This window comes from Lacerta agilis, chromosome 3 (genome assembly GCF_009819535.1).
Source record: "Lacerta agilis isolate rLacAgi1 chromosome 3, rLacAgi1.pri, whole genome shotgun sequence".
Classification (NCBI taxonomy): domain Eukaryota; kingdom Metazoa; phylum Chordata; class Lepidosauria; order Squamata; family Lacertidae; genus Lacerta; species Lacerta agilis.
Genome location: NC_046314.1, coordinates 101591155 through 101610068, shown reverse-complemented (window position 1 = coordinate 101610068; position 18914 = coordinate 101591155). Strand labels below are relative to the sequence as shown.

The 18914-nt window shown below is 45.7% G+C and overlaps 3 protein-coding genes across 3 annotated transcripts; 2 read left to right on the top strand and 1 right to left on the bottom strand.

Moving 5' to 3' along the window:
- Window positions 1–3919: 3919 nt before the first annotated feature.
- On the bottom strand, window positions 3920–7634 carry C3H6orf226 (chromosome 3 C6orf226 homolog). The gene is made up of 3 exons (XM_033145469.1): window positions 7614–7634; window positions 5935–6091; window positions 3920–4501 (listed from the first exon to the last, which is right to left on the bottom strand). The coding sequence occupies exons 1-3, from the start codon at window positions 7632–7634 to the stop codon at window positions 4140–4142; spliced, it is 540 nt and encodes a 179-aa protein (XP_033001360.1). The 3' UTR covers window positions 3920–4139.
- On the top strand, window positions 7198–10286 carry PTCRA (pre T cell antigen receptor alpha). The gene is made up of 4 exons (XM_033144970.1): window positions 7198–7710; window positions 8652–8975; window positions 9380–9421; window positions 10150–10286. Exons 1-4 carry the CDS (start codon window positions 7644–7646, stop codon window positions 10284–10286), a joined length of 570 nt encoding a protein of 189 aa, XP_033000861.1. The 5' UTR covers window positions 7198–7643.
- Window positions 10287–13970: 3684 nt separating this feature from the next.
- Window positions 13971–18755, top strand: CNPY3 (canopy FGF signaling regulator 3). Its single transcript, XM_033144969.1, has 6 exons — window positions 13971–14143; window positions 15465–15588; window positions 16317–16413; window positions 16528–16650; window positions 17288–17405; window positions 18347–18755. The coding sequence occupies exons 1-6, from the start codon at window positions 14023–14025 to the stop codon at window positions 18595–18597; spliced, it is 834 nt and encodes a 277-aa protein (XP_033000860.1). The 5' UTR covers window positions 13971–14022; the 3' UTR covers window positions 18598–18755.
- Window positions 18756–18914: the final 159 nt, after the last annotated feature.

Here is an 18914-nt window from a genome sequence, read left to right as displayed (position 1 = left end):
AAATGGGCTGCTAAATTGTTATGAACTGTCGGGTTAGTCTCCTATATATTTGAAAGTGAGGTGGAACTCTGCTTAATGCTTATTTACAAAGAAATTGGACTCCCAGGGCACACAAGAAAATTAATAGGCTGTTTATTGGGGCTTTCAGTAAATTATTGAAAGCTGGCTTTTTAAGAAGGACGTTTGTGCTCTGCAGTTAGGACAGGTGAGGAACCTATGGGCCCTTCCACATTGCTGGACTACAACTCCCATCATTCCCTGGTCATTGGCCATGGTGGCTGAGACCGATGAGACTTGATACTCCAACAACATCTGAAGGACCAAAGGCTCACCTCCACCTCTGCAGGTCCCATGAGAGAAACGCATTTGCAATTTCCTCCCAGAGCTAGGAGTTCCAGATAACTTAATTTTTCATGCTGTGGATTTTCAATTGTGATGACAGATGCTGACAACAGAGATACCAAAGAGGCTTAGAAATTTTAAAAGCTGACCAGACAATCAGAAATATTTGCAGTAGAAAAAGAGACATGTGCCTTTACCACCTCCATATACTGTCCCAATATTAGAAACTTGCTTACATTACTTGAATGGAAAATGGCTGCAAGTCCTCGGACAGCCCTAAAGCGTTCACTAAAATTGCCATAGAAGTTGCAGATTGTAGCCTTTTTCTTGAAAAGGAAGGAAAGTTATAGTGGACAGAAACAGACTTCTTATGTTTTCACCCCATGATGGGTACCAACAAAAGGTTCTTAGGATGCTTTCTCCTTGCATTCTGAAGGGCAGTGGCCAAGCTATTTGCTCCATTGTTATTTTACACCCACCATGCCATTTCTGAATTGCATACTAGTGTCCAGAAGGACAGATCCATATCCTTACCCCCTCAGATCCCGAACACACTGGAACGCAGACATTTTGGCTCCCGAATGCCACAAACCTGGAAGTGATTGTTCCGGTTTGCGAACATTCTTTTGGAACCCAAACGTCCAACAGCTTCTGATTGGCTGCAAAAGCTTCCTGCAGCCAATCAGAAGCCACACCTTGGTTTCCGAACATTCTGGAAGCCAAACGGATTTCTGGAACGGATTCCATTCGTCTTCCAAGGTACGACTGTATTTATTTCCTCAAAGTAGGTATCGGTTCAAGGATGTTGCTGTTTGTTGTTCCATTTTCACCTGAGGTTGCTCACAACATTTCCATTAAAAGATGTTTTACAGTTGGTATTGCTTTTGTCTTTTAAACGACCTTTTCAGTTTAAAAGGATCCAACTAATACTACTTGCTGGTTTATGAAATGTTGCCATGTTTTGACCATGGATCCATTGCTTGCATTCTGTGGAGGGAAAATACTTTTTTAAAAATAAAAAAGAATCTTATGCAAATACTGCTCCTGATTTCCCCCCCCCCTCTGTTATTTTAGTTTTGTTATGATTTATAGGAAAGTAAACCTGATCTTGAACCTAAACTATTGGCAGTCCCTATTGATATTCATTATATTTCACACACATAGTACAGTGCTCAGGAACACGGTCTTTAATTGCAAAAAGCAGAAATCCGTTGATGGGTTTCAAATGTTCTGTTGGCAGGCTAATAATGACCAATTCATATTACATATGACAGTTCACAGGGGCTGGGATCAAAACATGGAAGGATCCTTAACAATCCACATTTTTGATACGCTCCAAAATTTGGCCAAAGTAGAATGTTCTATTACTGAACCAATCCATCTGCTTTTGGCATTTGGAGAATTAAAATTGGGGTAGCCTTGCAAGCAGATTGTGGGGCTGGGACTAAGTTCCTGGGTTGAAATGAGAGCTAGTAAATACAGGGCTTCAAAACTTTTACTCCCTGTGTATAGAAGCCAGAGTGGTGTAGTGGTTAAGAACGGTAGACTTGTAATCTGGGGAACCGGGTTCGCGTCTCCGCTCCTCCACATGCAGCTGCTGGGTGACCTTGGGCTAGTCACACTTCTCTGAAGTCTCTCAGCCCCACTCGCCTCACAGAGTGTTTGTTGTGGGGGAGGAAAGGAAAGGAGAATGTTAGCCGCTTTGAGACTCCTTCGGGTAGTGAAAAGCGGGATATCAAATCCAAACTCCTCTTCTTCTTCTTCTCCTTTCGCCTCTGAAGACCAAGCCATGACTGCCTGGAAAAATACTGAAGTGGATGCAGCTCTCTTCCTAATAGGAAACCAGGGTGGGGAGTTGTTTGCTTCAGTCTTGCAGACTGGATAAGCACAATCGAGACTCACTCACACTGGGTTTTCTTTCCTTCCTTCCTGTTCCTAAACCTTTGCATATTGTGCCTAGATACATGCTTCCTTCTAAATTGCTAATATTCCATCAGTACGAACACCAAGCTATGCAGCCATTAATGTCTTCAATATGATGATACAGGCACATCTTTCAAGCTTTCTTTTAAGGAATGGATCTGCAAGAACTGACAACTTCATTTTTTCAACTGGGCTAAAAAAAAAAAAAAGGTTTCCCAGCATCCTTTCACAATTCTGGCCAAAACAAATAACTCAGGCTGGTGCTTTGCAGCTAGGAATAGACAGGAGTCGGTGCAACCTCTATCACTGAGAGTCACTCTTAGTTGTCCCTCATGGCTCAGGTACATTGCTCAAATCCACCAGCTGCTGTAAGTTCGGCACTGTGAGCCCAATTCTCAGATGAACCTTTTTCATTGCAGCAAGCATTTTAAATTTTATTATTTATTTTCTTACTAGATTTTATTGTAACTTTTAAGCTCTACTGCACACCACTTTGAGACAATGGTGTTAAAGGGCATACAAATTGATGGAATACAATGATAGGATTTTAAGGTACCCCGAAAGTCATTCAGTCCAACCTCCTGCAATGCAGGAATCTCAGCTAAATATTACAGTGTTGTCCTGAGTGCATGCCTTCCTCCCACACAGAGTTACTTTTCCCATAAAGACAAGTCAAATCCCACACTCGGGGAGACAGTGTTTTAAGATACAGGTAGGTTGGTCTGCCATAGTCAAAACAAAATAAAAAATAAAAAAATCCAGTAGCACCTTAGAGACCAACTAAGTTTGTTCTTGGTGTTTTAAGAGCGAGGACAAAATTTGCCCTCTAACGATGCCACTGGGTGGCTGGAGCCATACTGACAAGGATCCTGCAGGTCGATAACATGCCTGTCTATGGATAAAAGAGATGCACAGCTCTGCTTGCATGCCCACGCTCAAGTCTCGTATACACCCCGAAACCGCTGCCTCTTTGCACCCATCCTAATGGTGGGAATTTTACAAGTAGCTATTTCCTAATGCAGCCTCAGCCACAGGTGCGCTTCCATGAATTGCCTTTTGTGCTCTTGGTTAAACTGCAGCGCGTCCGTTACTCAGGTGCATCCTTTGCTTAGCTCACTGCCAGCTGGAGGCCAGCTTTGTGGCTTAGAGATGTCAGCCAGCGATTGCCTTGAGCAGAAAGTTATGGGGCTCTTATCTTTCTGCACTCCCCTTTCCATTTTGAGTTTAAGCTGCTTAAGATCTCTCTTAAAAACAGGCCCTTGCTATATAGCGTGTGCCAACAAGTGAGACCCAAAGTAGGCATCGTTAATTGGATTCTCCCTTTTTTTGGCTACAGGAAAATGCTTTCATTTAAAATAATAATAACTGCAATTGTATTCTTGAAAACGCATGGGTGATTGGTGAAACTTCAAAAGTCAGAAAGGCGGGGTGGGCATTTCAGTGTCCTTGCCTCTTCCCAGACTAGCAAAAGGACAATGCATTATACGAAATAAGATAATGTACAAATTTGCTTAGTTTTCATAATTATGCAACCTGCAGAATTCCACGTTTCTGGGTGCAATCTTTGGATTGCTTGCGTGCCGAAGCATTTTTTGGGTTCTTTCATGCTACACTTGTGATTTTAAATTAAGGACAGGTGGCCTTCAAAGCACACTTTAGTAAAGGACATATTTAATTGTAAGGTGCAGAACTAATTCAATGCACTAGTAGCCTCTTGTCCTCAAGATCTATGACCATGCAAACTGGCAGAGTTTAAAACCCCAAAAAGGTGTTGTACACACACACACAGACAGCTCTTTTAAGTCCGCAAATCCATCAAGCTTGGTAAGTATTGCTTCATTCTGGTGTGGAAGTAAGACGACAGGGCTTTCTAGTCACGATGGGTTGTTCTCCCAAGGTTTGGGTCTTGGGGCCATTTGAGATGGTGTAGGACTCCCATTTGTTGGGGTGATATTTAGCTTCTGCAGCCCAGGAATGTCCTGCCCAGCCTGGACCAGGCGGAAGATCTCAGAGAAAGACACAGAAGCATCTGGACTCTGAAGCTGGTCAGCTGGGCGCTCTTGAAGTTCTTCCTTCCTATCCTCCACAGTACTGGGAAGTGAGCTTGCTGTCCCTGCTGCTGTGGATTCCATGGTTTGGTGGATGGATACCTGATGCCCAGCTGCAAGAACCAGCTGTCTAATGTTCAATGTACACTTTGGTATCAGAGAAAAGGAAGCACACCTCAGGAGCACACCTGAAAAGAGAAATTTTCCAAATTAAAGAGAGGGCAATTCAAGCTCCAGGTCAGGTTCCTTTCCAATTCTTATAAGGGACTAAATTAGGCTTCCCCGCAAGTATATGTGGTCCACAATGTCTGGACCACAACGTCTGGACCTTGTCTCAATTCATAATCTTTATTTTAAAATATTAACATCATTTTTATTTGCTTGCTACCACTTCGTTAGCTGCCTGAGGTGCATAAATAGATGTCAAAAGTGTGGAATATTTTATTTATATTTTCTTTTATAAATGAAATATGAATTTTCTTTTATAAATAAATAAATAAGCAAACTCTTATCTGCTTATTTAAATAAATAAGGGCCTTCTTGGTAGCTGCTCCGAGTCTTTGGAAATCCCTCCCTAGAGAAACTAGTCTGGCTCCTTCCTTGTTGTCCTTTCACCTGCAAGTGGAACTGACTGCTTTTCATTTAAGTACTGGAGCTGTGCTGATTATATTATATTATATTATATTATATTATATTATATTATATTATATTATATTATATTATATTATATTATATTATATTATATTATATTATATTATTTAATGCACGCATCCATGGGGTCACAAAGAGACAGACACGACTGAACGACTGAACAACAACAATGCATGCACGCATACAAACACAAACACACACAGTTTTAATTCTATTTATGCTTAATTGGTTTTTAATTGCTCTATGTTTTTGCTAGGAACAGGCACCTGGTTTCCTGTACCCTCCAAGCGGTCTCCAACCACAGCCCCCAGTCTGGATGGCATTCCCTTTTTTCATGCATTTCAGCAGACCGCTCTAAAGCCAAAAATGGCTTTTCAACCTCTCTGTTCCCCTCAGCTGCAGAAAACCTGGAAGGGGGCTTACCATCGGAGATCGAACAAGGGCAGGAAAGGACAAGCGTGGGCAAGTGGGCGTAGTTACACGTACTTAAAAGCTCGGGTATCAAACAGTTGGGCATGAGGATGGGGGGGGAATAAACTAAAAGGCATCGTACTTTTATTTTGTGGGCAATGCCCTGCGGTTTCGGGTGGAGGGCGGGATACAAATTTAATAAATTAACAGCGATATACTGTAGTGAAATTTGGGTGAGGAAATGAACGCTTTCACGAATCCTGCTAAATCTCTTTATTTGGAAAGAGCAGCTCCAATGAGCTCCCTGTAGCTTGACAAAACGACAGCCTCTCTCTCTTTTTGGGATGGGTGTGTTGACCCCCCCGCGCCTATAAAGGGCTCAGCCCCGCCCCTCTCTCCCCGTTTACACGGAGGTAAGCGCCCCACCGGTCTCAACCGGCCTACTCTGCAGGGAGGGAGCGGCCACGTGCCAGGCCCTTGCATAGGCCCGCTGCTCCGCCCCCGCCGCCATGGGTTGCCGAGAAGCGGAGACCCCCCTAAGAGCCCCCCTTACCCTTACCCTTTGCAAGCCGAACCCCCGCAGCCGGGCTGCTCCACTCCGGGCGGACGTCACGGAAAGCACCACCAGGGCAGCGAGGGGGAGGCCGGGCCGTACCAAGAGCGATCCGATCCGTCGCCGGGGGAGGAGGCCTAGGAGGAAAACAGGACTGCTGTGCCTAACTCACTTCCCCAGTTACAGTTCATTAATCACGCACGGGCAAAATTTTAGTTAAGTCGGCCAGACGAGCTTTTTAATCGGGGAAGGGGTTGAATCTACATATGCAGCACCTGCAGACTGGATAAACAAACAAACAAACAAAAAGGGTTTTTTTTTCATGTGCAGAGTAGACCCATTGAAATCAATGTGCCCAACTTAGGCCTGGCTGCTGATTTCAGTGGGTCTACTTGGGGTACGCATAACCCCATACCTTCCAACATTTCTCTGATGAAATTAGGGACGTCCTGATGCATGGGTAGGCAAACCACGGCCCGAGGACCAGATCCGGCCCAATGTCCTTCTAAATCTGGCCTGCGGACAGTCCGGGAATCAGCGTATTTTTACATGAGTAGAATGTGCCCTTTTATTTAAAATGCATCTCTGGATTATTTGTGGGGCATAGGAATTTGTTCATTTCCCCCCAAAAAATATAGTCCGGCCCCCCGCATGGTTTGAGGGACAGTGGACCGGCCCACTGCTGAAAAAGTTTGCTGACCCCTGTAATGTTTCAGTATAAAATCAGAAACCGGAGCGGCTTCTGTAAATCCGGGGCTGTCCCTGGAAAACAGGGACACTTGGAGGGTCTGATAGCACTGAATACTACGACCCAATGGCCTGACCCAAACGGGGGGGGGGTGTGGAAGGAAAGCAGCTCACACCGATAAATTTTGCATCCTCTGGTCCCTGGAGCAACTCATTGTGAACAGCTCCTCCCCTGAAGAGTCTCTCCAGAAGGTATGGTCTGAGGACCTTCTTTATTTTATTTCAAAGTAGCATACATGGTTCTCTCCTGCCTCGTTTAATCTCCACAACCACCCCGTGTGATAGGTTAGGCAGAGAGAGACAGTGACTCGCCCAAGGTCACCCAGTGAGCTTCAAGGCCCAGTGGGCATTTGAACCTGGTCTGATACTCCAACCACTGCACCACACAGTCCTATTGCATGCAATGGGAATACTTCTGAAAAGACATGGTTAGGATTGGGCTGTACTGCATACTAAAAAATATTAAAATCCTGCAGCACGAAAAGCTGAATTCTGCACCTTGCATGACTCATGTAACCTGGACTGCTCTGTACAAGTTTCTCTTATTGCATAATTATTTTTTCAGTTTCTCCCTATTTCACATAATCATGGATTGTTCTATGGGATACCAATATGATACATGCATAATCTGTGATGCGGGTAAATAGTAGGACGATTTAATCAGGAAAAGGACAGGTGTAAAATATGTCTCTCAAATAAATGTGCAAGCTTTCGGAGTGCCACAGGACGCTGCAATTGTTATGTCAAGTTCTGGTGGTACTCACATAAGCCAGTCACACAGCTAAAATAATCAAAAAGCGTGCTTAGAAAAATCACACCAAAACACCTCCATTGTTTACTAGGGAGCAGCTGTGCAACCGTTAGCTGCGGGGAAAGGAGTACTGAGGTCAGAGAGGAAGAGAGGTGGGTTGAGCACATTGCCTGCTAGTCTAGCGCACTCTGTTTGTGTAGCTGCTCATCCTCACAAGATGTCAACAGCTCTCTATGTTACGTTCCAGCACCTCCTGACCAGTGTAGCACTCCAGCTTCTGACCTGTGAGTAAAACACCATAGCTTATTTGCTTGCTTGTTGGGGGTCAGTGTGACAGTATCATTCGGGAGAGGGGAGGGAGTCAATTTTGCCCGCTGAGTTATTTGAGTTTTTAAATAAGCAGAATGAAATAAAAGAACTTGGGATCTGGAATTTTAAAATTGTCCTACAGGGGCCTTGTGTCTTCACTAAAGTTAGGAGTCCAAACAGAAACAAAACAAATTATATTTGACCAAAATTGTGCACTCAAAATAAATTATAGGACCGCAGAGGTGGAAGTGATCCCAGGGGTCTAAGTCCTTGCGCAGCACGCCACCCCCCATCCAATTTGAAACCATATCGGACCCTGCATAGCTTTGCAAATGTGGTAGCAGTTTTATTGCTGCACCACCATGCAAGTCATTACAATAGAATGTGTAGTACCTTAATTTTGCATCCTTTAGCCTGCAAAACCAGACTTGGGGGTGGGGGTGGGCAGGAAGCAGAGTTTGTCCCAGCAGGGGGGAATGTTACAGAACCAAACAGGTAACCATGCAAAGCAGAAATGCTCCTCCACCTGCCTGACAGAGCTGTTTGCCTGGAAACTTTTCAGAAGTGACTTACACGACCTTTGGGACTAGGCAAGTGAGCAGCAAGAGCGTTGCAGAGTGGGTTGCAGGGGAATCATTGCCACAAGTTCACCTGCCGGCTCTTTGGACGACCCTTTCTGCCCAGGGCAGTTGCTCCGACCCCTTGATCATTCATTGAATTGGACAGAAACCGTGGGATGGGAAGAATGCCCGTTTTTATTGAAGACAGCTCAAAAGAAATAAAATCCAAGCAAGGCTCCGTCAAGAAGAAAGACCCCCCCCAAAAAAAAACATTAGCTACATAATTTGTGTACATAAAAACCAGTAGCTCCCCGATCAAGTAATTTTGCTCATGCACATTTATAATAAACTCTCAGCAGGTAGCTTATCTTGGAGCTTAAACCCAACACTGGCACCGCCACTCCATGTGATAGTAAATGGCGAAAGGAAGACCCTGGTAATTTGTCTGGTGAACGATCTCTCTGAGGACGCATTGGGGGCCGTTCGGTTTTCCAACGGAAATGGGAGCATGCTGGAGTCTTTCACCTATGGGATTTCTAGGGAAGACGATGGAACTTTCAGCAGCATCTCTCAACTCTCCATCAGCACCAAAGAATTTGGATCATGGAGTACAGTCGCTTGCTACGTCGCACCAAACGAAACTTCAACGACATGGAGCACCACCTCCCTTCAACTCTCAGGTATTCATGAATTGGGGGGGGGGAGTATGGACAGTAGATATACTTTTAGGACCTCATAAATTAACAGTGCAACCCTATGCATGCCTAATTAGAAGTAAGTCCCATTGAGTTCAGTGAGACTTACTCCCAGGTAAGCAAGCATTGGAACGCAACCTCATTTTTCTAAATTACTGGTATCCTGTTACACTTAAATCCTGCCTTTTTGCCAATGAACTCTCTCCTTCTAACTGATGTGTCCTAATACAATCAATTGATCAATAAGGACATTTATGCACAAATTCCAGGCACTTCAAATCAGTAAATTAATAACCTGGAAACTTATGAGGATATAACACAACCAAGGCAGGCATGCTACCAATCTTTCCCTTGCAATGTCTTCTCCAAGTCATAATTTTGTCTTACAGAAGAAAATATGGGAGATCTCTGCCTGAGTGAAGAGGAAGAAGGTAAGGACAACAATGCATTCTTCTTCCAATCTCAGTTATACTAAGAGCTCAGTTCCGAACCCGGTGTTTGGGGGGCAGGAATTCAGAAAAAGCCGTTTAAATATACAAGGCTAGTGTCACGAAGAGTCGGACACGACTAAACGACTAAACAACAACAACAACCTTATCAATCTGGGATGCGGGTGGCGCTGTCGTCTAAACCACTGAGCCTAGGGCTTGCCATTCAGAAGGTCGGCAGTTTGAATCCCTGTGATGGGGTGAGCTCCTGTTGCTCGGTCCCAGCTCCTGCCCACCTAGCAGTTCGAAAGCACGTCCAAGCGCAAGTAGATAAATAGGTACCCCTCCGGTGGGAAGGTAAACAGCGTTTCTGTGCGCTGCTCTGCTTCACCAGAAGCGGCTTAGTCATGCTGGCCACATGACCCGGAAGCTGTCTGCAGACAAAACGCCGGCTCCCTCGGCCTATAGAGCGAGATGAGCGCCGCAACCCCAGAGTTGTCTGCGACTAGACCTAACGGTCAGGGGTACCTTTACCTTTACCTTATCAATCAGATTACTTCTGTCTCTCCTGATAGTTTGATCACCCACTGGGCTTGGCAGCAATTAAGAGATAACATTGGTAATATAGGCCTGTATCCAGAGTATCGGAGGGAGCACATAAGTGGCTGGGGGTATAGTTCTTCTGTGGATATTACTCTTGCCTTTTTCTTTCTTCTTTTTTGTGGTGGCAGCCCAAGAAGAGTCATTGTTCATTGAAGATCTGCATAGCCGCTCACAGATCTTACTTCTCCTGGCTATCAGAATTTTGCTCTTCAAGTTGCTCCTGTTTGACGTGTTGATGACCTGCGGCATTGTTTACAAGAGGTAATATTGGCCACAACATCCAACGCATTGACCAGATATAAAGCTAAACCAAACCATGGCCTAGAACGAGCAAGCAAATGTGCAGTTTCCTGGATCACAGATTGTGGCAGCAGTGTGCCTCTCTCGTTCTGCTGCTGCCACGCTACCCAGAGCTACGCCATGGTTTGGTTTAGCATCACATCCAAAGCCAGGCTCATGGTTTGGCTCACTTCAGACGAACCACAATGTTTGTTCTTGGTTTACTGCTCATGGTGTGTTTGGGGGAAACACAAGCATAGCTTTGGATGTAATGCTAAGCCAAACCATAGCTCAGCCATGGGTAGCACGGTGGCAGCAGAAACACCACTGAACTATTTGAAGGAAGGGTATGGTGTTATGATGATGATGATGATGATGATGATGATGACAGTAAAGTTCAGCTCCCAACCTGCTGTAATCTTCCCTCTCCTTTCAGGGAAGATATCCCGTTGCACCTGAAGCCTTCCAACTTTTCTGCAGTTCATCCACACAGAGTCAGAACTGCTTCTGTCACAGAAATTGTTGCTATGGAAAGCACAGAGCAATGGACTAGGGGGAAAGGCAACTTTCACATATCTGGCTGAAAAGAAGGAACTCCATATGGAAGCAGAACATGTGTCCTGAAGATGGAAGCATTCACTTGAACAAAAGAAGGAGAGACTAGCCTGGTTTGAATACAGGCTGAAAAACAGGCTTTTGGCTTCCTTTCTTCTGTCTCTGCTGTGACCTTCGATTTGGGTTCTTTGGTGCTGATAACTAATCGGACAACAACTAAGCCAGGCACCCAGGCTGTAGCAGTACACAAATCCGCACAAATAACAAGGCTTGACACCCTTTCGATATTCTTGTGTTGTAAGCGCGGAATGTGATGTCCTGAGAAGAATGTTTCTCTCTTGAATATTGCCGTGTGATATTTCTTTGTTCATAATTGTACATATAGTCTTGTTTGCATTGTCCTCAAATATCCAGCTAGTTGTCATCTATATGAGAGGGTGCCTAAGGCAGGGGGTCTGAAACCTGTGTCCCCCTCCAAATGTGGATGGGCTATAACTCCCATCATTCCTGACCATTGGCTGGGGGACCTGGGGCTGATGGGAGTTGGAGTCTAATAACATCTGGCGGGGCACTGCTTCACTTAAGAAATGGATGGTGTTTTTCAGCCCAATGGCAATGTTCCTTCCACGGGCCGCATAACAGCTTACGTGTGGTCAAGGTGGGTGCAGCCAGTCACTTGCTGCTTTCCAGCCAGACAAACAAAGAGGTATTTATCACATTTCAAGGGCATTTTCCAGCCAGGTAAAATCAGGGGCAGTGAGGGGTGTGGCCTGGGAGCTAGGCAGCCATATTCAGCCCCCTGAGCTTGAGGTTCTCCACTTCTTTCACTGTAGTGGGGAGTGAGGTTCTGTGTTTTCAGCTCTTCCGAAGTAGCAAAATGTTAATTGCATAAGAAGTCATTAGGTGAAGGTTCACAAGTGCATCGTCATTGCTCAGCATCTGCAACATCATGTCACAGTGGTGCCCTGCCTATGTGAAACAACAGCTGTCACAGGCTGAATGGCACAAATAGACATCACATCATCTTTAGCAAGCAGGACTCCAGTTCTGAATCGTGGCAGGTGCAAGGAGGAAGGTGCATGCAAGGGAGGCATGGGATAGGGGTTGGTTCTTCCCTACATTCTTTGGACTATTACTTAACATGAATATGATTAAATGCTCTGTGTGTGCTTACAGAACAGCCAAAGCATTTCTAGCATTTTTATGAGGATTTATGCAGCAATTGTGGATTGTAACAACAATGACAGAAACCCTCTACCTTTCTGTATTTTACAGGTGCTATAAATCTGTTTTGAAAAATAAATTACTTAATTTTTAAAATAATAATAATATTTATATTTATACCACAGCCATCTGGCTGGGTTTCCCCAGGCACTCTGGGTGGCCTACAGCACATAAAAAATTGTAAAACATTGGACATAAAAATTTTCTCGATACAGGGCTGCCTTGTTCAGATGTCTTCTAAAAGTCAGATAGTTGTTTATTTCCTTGATATCTGATGGGAAGGTGTTCCACAGAGGGGGAGCCACTACCGAGAAGGCTCCCTGCCTGGATGCTTGCAACAAGAATATATGAGGCAGGTAGGTAGCTACAACAGTCAGCAGAGTGTTGGCCATTAAACATGCTGCCAAAATACGAACTAGCTATGTAGCTATAGGCAAGTCCTCCCCTCTGCAGTATGGAGGGTAACAATACTGTACTGAGTTGAAAGTAAAAGCTGGGAACTGACAGAAGCCAGGCCCCTTAACAGCCTGCCTCTTAAGTAACTGCTGCAGGTTTTGGGACGGGAGAGAGTAAAAAACAATGAGCAGCTGCATCTATCCCAACCATCTCAGTAAGTTTGGGTTGCTGTTTTTAATAAGTTCGCAAACCGTCTAGAACACTTAAGTTGATAGGCAGCATAGATAGAATGTCATTAAGTAAAAAGTAACAGCACAGACCCTATATGTCACGCCAGAAGCGGTTTGGTCAGAGATGAGCACTGCAGAACCACAGTCGCCTTTGACTGGACTTAACCGTCCAGGGGTCCTTTACCTTTTACCTTATCCCACTGAGTTGAATCCAACTTATCTCCATGTAAATGACTACAAGGATCACAGCCTGAGAACGCAAAGTAAAAGAACCACCGCTCTGGAACTGGATAAATGGAAAATCTGAATAAGGATGAATCATAGAATCATTGAGTTGGAAGAGACCCCAAGGGCCATCCAGTCCAACCCCCTGCCAAGCAGGAAACACCATCAAAGCATTCCTGACAGATGGCTGTCAAGCCTCCGCTTAAAGACCTCCAAAGAAGGAGACTCCACCACACTCCTTGGTAGCAAATTCCACTGCCGAACAGCTCTCACTGTCAGGAAGTTCTTCCTAATGTTTAGGTGGAATCTTCTTTCTTGTAGTTTGAATCCATTGCCCCATGTCCGCTTCTCTGGAGCAGCAGAAAACAACCTTTCTCCCCCTCCTCTACATGACATCCTTTGATATATTTGAACATGGCTATCATATCACCTCTTAACCTTCTTTTCTCCAGGCTAAACATACCCAGCTCCCTAAGCCGTTCCTCATAAGGCATCGTTTCCAGGCCTTTGACCATTTTGGTTGCCCTCCTCTGGACACGTTCCAGCTTGTCAGTATCCTTCTTGAACTGTGGTGCCCAGAACTGGACACAGTATTCCAGGTGAGGTCTGACCAGAGCGGAATGCAGCCCAGAATTGCATTGGCTTTTTGGGAGGAGCATTCTCCCTACTCCCCACCCCCCACCCCCGGCGCGTTACCTGAGCCCAATATTCGTGAATGCCTTTTTTACAAAAATGAATGGAGTGAGCATTCCAGGGCCGAGACGAACGGAGGCGAGCACCAATCACAGGACAGCGTTGGCGGCACTCCCATTGGCTGACCTGCGGGGAAAGCGAAGCTGCTCCATTGGACAAGCGAGAGAGCGCACCCACCCACTCCGCTCCTGATTGGGTAACATCTCAAAAGAACAGCCGCCTCGCGCCGGCTCGTTGGCCTCGGCGTGACACGTTCCCAGCTGCCATTGGCCAAGGGCTCCGGTTGTTATAGTTACGCTGAGGGAAAGGGAAAGGGGGGAGGTTCCCGGAAGCGCGGTGTGCGCTCTGGAGAGCTTTTAGCGGCGTGGCGGCCCTTCGCGGGGGTCTCCTCCTCCCTCCATGGCTTCCTGGGGTCCCGCCGTCGCGCTCTGGCTCGCCCTGCTGGTAGGCCCGGCTCCAGGGCACGGCGGGGCCATTGCCGAGGACAGCGAGTGGGTCAAGCTGCCCAGCAAATGCGAAGGTGAGAAAGGGAAGCCCCCCCCAAAAAAAACGGTTATTGCAGAGCTATGGGGGGAGGGGAGAAATCGGTGCCCGAGTTTTGATTTTCCTCATCCCTGCCTGCTCCTCTTTCGTTTCGTGAATTATTGTTATTATTATTCATTTTATTATATTTGCATACCGCCCTTCATTCAAACATCTCAGGGTGGTTCACATATTATTATTATTATTATTATTATTAATAGCAAGAACAGAAGCAAAACAAACCAATAACTCCCACCCCTCCCACAAACACGTTTAAAAGGACATAGGATTAGGATGATGATGATGATGATGAAAAGCCTGCAGTTGTGAGCCTTTTTGGCTGAAGGGTGGGGCCACAAATGCCCAAAATAAAATAAAGGGACAGGAAAAGGGGGTAGTCAAAAACAGGGGGCTGAAGCTCAGTGGCAGAGTGTCTATCTCCCAAGCAGAAGCTCCAAGGTTTGCTCAGTCCCCGCTGGCATCTCCAGGTAAGTCTGGGAGAGACTCCCTGCCTGAAATCTTGGAGTGCTGCTGTTAGTCAGTGTAGACAATACAGAGCAAGATGGCCAGACTTGGAATAATGCAGCTTCCTATGTTGAAGACCACATTGCCCAGCCGTAGACATCACTATATAAGGTTATAGGTAAAAGGATGGGGAATCAGCGACACTCAGTATTTTACTGGGTGACAATTACCACCATCCCAGATCTTTCTTGATACTGGCTGTGGCTGGTGAGAGTTGGAGTCCGGCAGTTTCTGAGGCACCACTGGTTCCCCTCCCCTGGCGAAGCACTTCCAGCACAAAACAATGACAGGCTGACAGGTGGGCTAGCTTATGCAGGGGCACTTATATAAGGTAAGGCTGTCAAGAGTGAAAAGAGGATCTGAAAAGCGCCTTGTCACTAAAAATGGAACTTACTGAGTTAAAGAGGAACAGAGAGAATTATGAGCCGGTAGTTGCAAAAGAAGTTCACTGAAGTGAAAGCCGGAGTGGTATTTAGGTAGAGGGTTAGAGCTGCCTTCTCCAACCCGCTGCACTGTTATTGGGGATCATCCCTGACCATTAGGCTGGTTGGAGTTGATGAGTCCAACAACATCTGGAAGGCTGCTATCAGCCCCAGCCAGCACAGCCAGTGGTCAAGAATGATGGGATTTGTAATCCCAACAGGTTCCCTATCCCTGCCTTATTTTCTCCACATATACACCATTGTTTGTTGCAATATAGCCTGCACTGTAAACTCTGTGATCTGCTTACTTACTGGCTTTTGATCACCAATTAAAATATATGAGTGGTTACTGTTTTTTTCTTCCGTTTTTAGTGTGCAAGTATGTGGCTTTGGAACTTAAATCCTCCTTCGATGAAACTGGCAAGACCAAGGAGGTGATTGACACAAAGTACGGCTTTTTGGATGGCAAGGGATCCAAAATCAAGTACACAAAATCGTAAGTGAATGAAGCTGTTGATAGACCCTTGGAGGCAGCCATTCTTCACCTTGTACATTATTGCAATATCTTGGTGAGTAGGTAATGCAGAGAGAGGGTGTTAACTCTCCTGAATCTTATTTTTGTCTGCCAGGATATAAAACGCAAAAAAGTCACACCCATAAGTCACTTGCCATCCATTCCTGTAAGGAAGGAAGATTTCTTATTCCTTCTGCAGGATTAATTGAGCTCTTTGGTTAGTATGCAATTTATAGGACTCCCCCAACATGCAGGCAAAAAAGTGACATTTCAGTGAAGATAGGACACCCTAAATCCCATTGAAGTTTGGTGGAACTAACATCCATAATTGAATGCTTTAGGTCCTATTCTTAGATGTGCCTAGTTCGTATTGTGTTTCTAGTCCTCAATGTTATAGTGGGTTTTGAAGATGGTAGGACAGGTAACTCACAGATTATGTGGGCTGAAGTCCCAGTGGTGTATGTGTATACACTGTCTATTGATTGAGACTGTGGAAAGGCACATTTTCATACTTTTGCTGTAAAACTACATTCCAGATTCATAAGCTCTTACTAGCGAAGTCCCATAACACATGGAAATTGATCTCAAGCAGTAAATTGTGAGTTGATAAAGTGCTGAGGTACATTCTATCAGCTGCTATTTTATACTTGTGTTATTGGACACTCATACAGAGATCTTGCCATTCATAAGGACACTTTTTTTGCCTGCAGGGACATTCGCCTTATTGAAGTGACAGAAAACATCTGCAAGAGGCTTTTGGAATACAACCTGCACAAAGAGAGAACAGGAAGCAACAGATTTGCAAAGGTTTGTCTCAGGATTTCATCTTGTTTCCAGATTTTTTTAAAGAGCTACTTCTCGTTTTCTGTGCCTGTCTTGGCTCTTCCAGGATACACCACTGAACTCTCTCACTCCCTTTAGGGTATGTCTGAGACCTTTGAAACACTGCATAACTTGGTACACAAAGGAGTCAAGGTGGTGATGGACATCCCTTACGAGCTGTGGAATGAAACCTCTGCGGAAGTGGCCGATCTAAAGAAGCAGGTACAGCCCTTGGCTTCACACTTTGTCTCCGGCATTGAAGGCCGCGTGACTGATGGCGACACATCAGTTCCAAGTAACTGGAGCTCCTGGTTGATCTCCTAGGGCACCTTCACCAATCTGAGCCTCTCTGGATGTTTTGGACTACAATTCCCATCAGCCCAAGGCACCCGGGGAGCCCCAGACGGGTGAAGGCTGTCCTAGAGGATTCTCCTTTCAAATGGGAGAACTGAAAGCGAGAATTCTGCATCTAATGCTGAAACCACTGGCCTGTCAATCACATTTCCAGGGTGTGTTCCAAAGGTACATTTTCACGGATTTTGGTGGGAATGGAAAACTAGTGCATAACCTAGCTGAAGCAAGGCAGGGTCTAGTGATCCGTGGTTAGATGAGAGACTGCCGGGGGATCCTTTTCACGCCACCTTGAATTTATAGAGTTGGAAGGGAGGGTCATCTGGTCCAATCCCCCTGCATTGCAGGACTCTGAGGCCAGGTGAGATCTAAATGTAATGCGGCTTTGTCACAGCCAAGTGGCAATGAAGCTGTGGCAATGTGTGCAGACCTACCGGTGTGGTTGAAAACTCCTCAAGTAGATGTTTGAAGGAGGATTTCTTTCTCTCTCTCTTTCTGTCTCTGTTAGTGTGAGGTAATGGTGGAGGAATTTGAAGATGTGATCGAAGACTGGTACCGGAACCATCAGGAAGAAGACATTTCCCAGTTTCTCTGTGCAAACCACGTCTTGAAAGGAAAAGATACCAGTGAGTTATGTTTCCTGGGGCGTGGCAGGACTCGTCGTTGGGGTCCAGGGATATGTGTACGGGCGGCGGCCATTATAGGCGTGTTCAATTAACATGTGGCCGCCAATGTGTGGGTCCTTTTGGACGTGGAAGAGGGTGGAACGGGGGGCGGGGGTTGGGCAGACTGGGCTTATGTGTGCTCCGCCAATGTACGTGGGGGCTAGGAACGGAATCCCTGTGCAAAATGGCCACCACAAATCCATCCAAATGGTTTTCAGTCAGGAATGGGGAACCTCCGCCCCAGGTGTTGTTGGACTTCAACTCCCATCATGGCCAGTGGTCAGGAATGATGGGCATTGTAGTCCTCACCTTAATTTCACTGCACACAGGTGGTGTAGTGACAATAAAGGTTTATTATATTATTATATTTTATATTATTATTATATTATTATTTATTATATTATATTATTATATTATATTATTTATTATTATTATTTCTCGCATTTCTAACTTGCCTAACTAGTCCACAGAGCTTGGAGCAGCTTGTTGCTTTCCTTCCCTTGTATTTTTTTACCCTCACAACAGCACATAGAGAGCCGAGGGGTCGTGATTGACCCAAGGCTAACTTGTGAGGTGAGTGACTGAAAGCAATTATTTTGGCCCAGGTTTTCTATTCACCCAGTCATAGTCAATGTGCTGCCCTCCAGATGCTGTTGGACTCCAATTCCCATCATCCACCACCAAGCTGGCTGGGGCTGATGGGACCCGGAGTCCAACGAAAACAACAGGATGATACCACCAGATGTACACACTAGTAACCTAAACCGAATGGAAACTTCATCTAAATAAATTAGGTGGCAAGTGAAAGCATGGGAATGGCAACTGGAATTGTGTGCTCAGGGAGGAGTGGAGGCGTTGCAAAATCCCATAGTCTCCTTTTTCCACCCTTCTCCTCTCTCTAGGCTGCCTGACAGAGAAGTGGGCTGGCAAGAAAGGCGACATGGCAAGTTCAAGGCCGAAGAAGTCTAAGAAGAAGGAAGGCAAAGGCAAGAAGGCTTCGAAAAGCAAAAAGAGTGGCAAGGACAAAGCAGGGCAAGAAGGGGAGGGTGAGAAACCGAGAGTCCAAGAGGTCCCTGACCAATCAGAGGAGCAGGATGAAGCAAAGGATGCTGGGAAGGAGGCTACGCTTTCACACAGGCCGGACGAACTGTAGGCAAGGTGCCAGCCAGCCATGCTTTTCCTCGCATGGACTCGCAAGCTTGTATTCAGGCCACTGAGAATTGCTTTCGCCCACCCGAGTTGCAAGATGGAGATTTCTCAGCTTCCTCGAGGGGGAAGTGCCAGGCTGTTCCTGACGGGCAAGGATCGCGGCCTTTCAAACTTTAGCTACCCAGTGTTATGGTGCCTCATTGCAGGTGCAGGGTGGGCCGAACCCAGCTAGCCCCTTGCCTACTTAGGGGAGCAAGCCAGGCAGAAGGAGGGCCTGAAGGACTGGCTCCCTAAGTCTGCGTGTTCAAAAACTGAGCCCGC